General features: G+C 57.7%; 2 protein-coding genes across 2 annotated transcripts; both read left to right on the top strand.

Moving 5' to 3' along the window:
• Positions 1 to 657: 657 nt before the first annotated feature.
• Positions 658 to 945, top strand: SPRG_17551 (hypothetical protein). Its single transcript, XM_012356889.1, has 2 exons — positions 658 to 780; positions 828 to 945. Exons 1-2 carry the CDS (start codon positions 671 to 673, stop codon positions 910 to 912), a joined length of 195 nt encoding a protein of 64 aa, XP_012212279.1. The 5' UTR covers positions 658 to 670; the 3' UTR covers positions 913 to 945.
• A 553-nt stretch (positions 946 to 1,498) lies between these two features.
• SPRG_17550 (hypothetical protein) lies at positions 1,499 to 3,573 on the top strand (the record flags this gene model as incomplete). Its single annotated transcript, XM_012356888.1, has 11 exons — positions 1,499 to 1,595; positions 1,640 to 1,915; positions 1,964 to 2,069; positions 2,115 to 2,170; positions 2,223 to 2,357; positions 2,411 to 2,680; positions 2,712 to 2,803; positions 2,850 to 2,944; positions 2,986 to 3,142; positions 3,192 to 3,245; positions 3,292 to 3,573. Exons 1-11 carry the CDS (start codon positions 1,523 to 1,525, stop codon positions 3,571 to 3,573), a joined length of 1,596 nt encoding a protein of 531 aa, XP_012212278.1. The 5' UTR covers positions 1,499 to 1,522.
• Between the last annotated feature and the right edge of the window lie 514 nt (positions 3,574 to 4,087).

Raw genomic sequence — 4,087 nt, 5'->3', positions numbered from 1 at the left:
ATGCGCACCATGATCGCTTCGAAATGGCTCTTTTGAATCAAGAGCGCCATCTCGGTCTCCACCAGCGCTACTACCCAGCTTATATGACGCCGGTTCGCTGGCGTATATCAAATACCAGGCATGTATAGTCCATCTACTATTCCAGTTGTAGTCCAGTCAAGCGCATAACTCCTTGGAATGCATGCCCCATGCACATGCCCTTGGTGGTAACGAAGAGATAATCAGCTATTCAGCCAGGCTTCTTCATGCGTCTGGTTGCGCCGTGGCACGGTAGTTGCACATGGTGCTCGAGGTCCCGTCGGGGCCACCACCTTCAGACCTCGCTGTCGACTCCACGCGAATTACTCCGATACCTAGTGTCCTCATGGAGCTGATAGCTGAGCTGATGGAACGGGGTGTGAGTGACCGTAGGAGCGTGAGAGTGAGGGATGGCTGTCTCGCCAGATCCAGTCTGGTCTGGTGAGGTCTGGTGCTGTCACTTCAAGGCAGGTGGCACACATTCGGGGTGGCACGTGCCGAATGGTGGCGAAAGGGGCAAGAAATTAAAAAGCTGCGCTTGTGATTGGCTGGAATTCCGTGGAAGAATGCACGCGATTGGTCCATTCTCCTGTGCACGTTCAGGAAGCGGCGCCACTTTCCCTTTTTCCACCAATTGACCACGCCGATCGCCATGCCCCGCGGTACCAACTCCCAAGGCAACACGTACAACTCGCCCGCGGTCTCGCAGCCCAACACCAACAGCTACCACTACTCGAACACGAACGGCTCGTACTACTACCAGTACGCTCAACCCCAACTTCGATCAGTTCTTATCGCGAATGAAATAGAAACTCGAACGGCTCGACGTATTACAACAACGGCCAAGGCAGCGCCACGTACACGGCGCCCAACGGTACCAAGTACTCGAAGTAACATTGTGAATGACAAGTTTGTGTTCTCGCTCCATTTGAGTGACGGCAACGCATGACGTGACGGCCTGAACTGGAATGACGCTCTTGGCGTCGTACACATGAACCGGACTGCTGTAAATGGCTCCTGGCTCAGAGAGTCATGAATCGCCTCGGTGCGAAGTCACCCGTACCTTGCGTAGCCGTGGCGCCAGAAAGGCTGAGAGAGCGCCAGCAACCAGACTTGGCCGATGGCGCATCTGGTTACAGTCGCAAACGAGCCGAAGCTTTGCCAAGCTACGGGCCTGCAGTGGGCGCGGGAGGGCTCCAGGTGTTAACAGGCGGCACCGGTATGCAAGGGTATGTACCTTTGCGGTATGGCGCTGTTTCTCGTCCAGTTGACTGGATTGTGCACGACCTGATTACCCTGTGTGTTTACCCTGTGTTGCCATGCGTTAAAGGCAATCCGACGGCGCGTTTTTACCGCAGGAACATCGTGGCGCGCTGCGAAGCGAGAGAAGTTTCTCGAGGGGTTTCATCCTGGTTCGCGCGCCGGCATACCGGATACAAATAGATGTATCCGGACATGCCCGACCAAAGATTCAAAATCAGAAACCTGTCGTCGGAGCGCAGCCATGGACGTGCTTCCCGCCGAGGTCGAGCAGGGCAACGTCGAGTACAAAGTCCAGCTGCTCAACCCGTCGCCAGGTACATGACGTTGTGGCTCCATGGTGCTGACGCTGGCGAGGTAGAGCGCTTCCAGCACCTCGTGACGCAAATGAACTGGCGCCTCAACGAAGGTCACGGCGAAGCCTTTTACGAAATGGGCGTCTCGGACGGCGGTCGCATCGTGGGCATGTCTCCGGAAGACCTCGAGATGAGCCTCGCCACGCTCTACCGTATGTGCCAAGTGCTCGGTGCTGAAATGCGCCTCGTCACGCTTCGCGACGGCAACGAGCCCGGGCGCAAGGCCGCGCGGGTGTGCATCTCGCGCATCGCCGACACGCATGCGAAGAAGCAAGTGCGAGGTACCATGTCCATCGCACCGACGCTGCGGTGCTCATGTGAATTGCTAGTGTCGGTGATTGGCAGTGTCGAGAGCGGCAAGTCGACGCTCATCGGGGTCCTCACCCGCGGCTGCCTCGACGACGGCCATGGGCTAGCGCGTATGCAAGTCTTCCGGTGAGTTGTATGCGTCGATGCACAGCGCCCTCAGCACGCACGTAGCCACTTGCACGAGGTAGAGGACGGGCGGACGTCGAGCATCAGCGAGCAGATTATGGGTTGGGCCTCGCCGACCTGGCTCAACTACTGACGACTTAAATCGTATGCTAGGCGTGACCAAGGACGGCAAGATTTGTAAATTCAACACGCTCGAGAGCCGCCACGCATCCAGCATCGAGTCCCAGAGCCACAAGCTCGTGATGTTTAGCGACCTCGCGGGCCACGAACGCTACCTCAAGATCACGGGTACACCCAGAATTTGAGTTGTATCAGCTCTGTATCAAGCGAGGATCGAGTAGCCACGGGCCTGACGAGTCAGTTTCCCGACTACGCCATGCTGGTCGTCGACGCGACCCAAGGCGTGCAGCAGATGACGCGCGAGCACCTTCAGATCGTGCTGGGCCTCGACGTCGCCGTCTTTGTTGTCGTCACCAAGGCCGACGTGGCGGCCGCGGCGAGGATAGCGGCGACGGTCGCCGAAGTCCAATCGCTTCTCGAGGTAACGATTACCGGATGTACCGGAGCGCCTGATCGACGTGCTATAGTCGATGAAGAACGCGTCGCACGTGGTGGCAGATACAACTTCGGCGCCGTGCATAGCTGGCTCGGTGCCCATCTTTATCGTCTCGAGCGTCACAGGGGCCTCGTTACCGCAGCTGCAGACGTTCTTGGCATCGATTCTGCCCACGCGCGTACTTGTGCCACTACACCAAGTCGTTGCGTGACGCAGGCGCGTAGGTGTGGACGTCCCGTGACGAGTGCTCGGCCGAGGTGCACTTGAGTGGGTATTATGACACCGAGGCTGGCAGCATCGTGACGGGTCTCGTCAAGAGGTACCATCGATGCGATCATCCTCTTCAACGGAAAGGCATAGTGGCACGGTGAGTGTTGGCGACTCGCTCTTGCTCGGCCCGACCGCCACCGGCGCTTTCTACGGCGTGCACGTCAAGAGCATCGAAGTCCAGCGAACCCCCGCGAAGCGCATCTTTGCAGGCCAAGCCGGCGCACTTCTGTTGAGCATCAACTCGGCGGTACATCCAAGTTGAAAGTATCAATCTCTCAAGTCTCGTCCGCACGTAGATTGACTTTTCCATGATGCGCAAAGGCATGATGCTCGTGCACCCGAGCTTGAGTGTACGCTGTTACTGTTTCGAATGTCACTCGACCGACTCGCGTGTAGCCCATTGCGACGCGGCAGTTTGACGCCGAAGTCCAGCTCGTCAACGAAAGCGTCGTGCTCAAGGAGAACGTGCAAGGCGTCATTCACGCGGGCCCGATCCAGCAAACGGCCAAGATTGTGCGCGTTGCGTATGCGAAGGACGTGTGCCACCTCCGCTTTGAGTTTGTATATTGCTCAGAGTACTTGCGCCCGGACCTGCCGCTCGTGTTTCGCGCCAGCCGCACGCACGCGGTCGGCAAGGTCGTCGGCGCCGTCCACGTTGCCGTCAAGGGTGTTGCGTAAATACGCCGTGAATATACGATGCATGTAGTGTATGGGACTCCTCTACTGTCGACGGAATCCCGGCGTACTGCTGCTCACGTGGTCAGGAGGAAAGGATTCGACTACCTATAAGGGTGTAGCAGCCACGCCGACGCTGCCAAGGCATTGTACCAGAAGAGGCAATGGGTCGTGGCTGCTTGCTGTCTCCTGGAAGGTGCGCTGCGGTTGCTTGATGCACGATGTGTACCTCATAAGTTAGACGACACTAGGGTTGGGGTGTCAGCCCTGTCCCAGCCGAAGGACCCTTTCCACACGTAAAATCCATCGCCATGAGCTTTTACGCCGACAAAAGCGACGGTGAAGTTGCCTCTACACGTCGAAAGAAATGTCAAAGCGCATTCTTCAATCCGCTCCATCGCACGGACGACAACGATGACAACGATGACAAGCCCCGCTGGAAGAGCTCCAGCAACGCCGCCTTGAAGACGATGTTGGCACCCACCGACGCCCGCATGACCATGTCTCTCCAAGGGAC

This window comes from Saprolegnia parasitica, assembly GCF_000151545.1.
Source record: "Saprolegnia parasitica CBS 223.65 unplaced genomic scaffold supercont2.630, whole genome shotgun sequence".
Lineage (NCBI taxonomy): Eukaryota > Oomycota > Saprolegniomycetes > Saprolegniales > Saprolegniaceae > Saprolegnia > Saprolegnia parasitica.
The sequence above is the reverse complement of the archived record's forward strand: the minus strand, read 5'-3'. Positions and strand labels throughout refer to the sequence as shown.

Excerpts from the sequence above, each read along its gene's own strand:
- SPRG_17551 (XM_012356889.1), top strand. The coding sequence starts at position 671 with ATGCCCCGCGGTACCAACTCCCAAGGCAACACGTACAACTCGCCCGCG. Across the intron at positions 781-827 it reads AACGGCTCGTACTACTACCA|AAACTCGAACGGCTCGACGT; the intron begins GTACGCTCAACC and ends CGAATGAAATAG.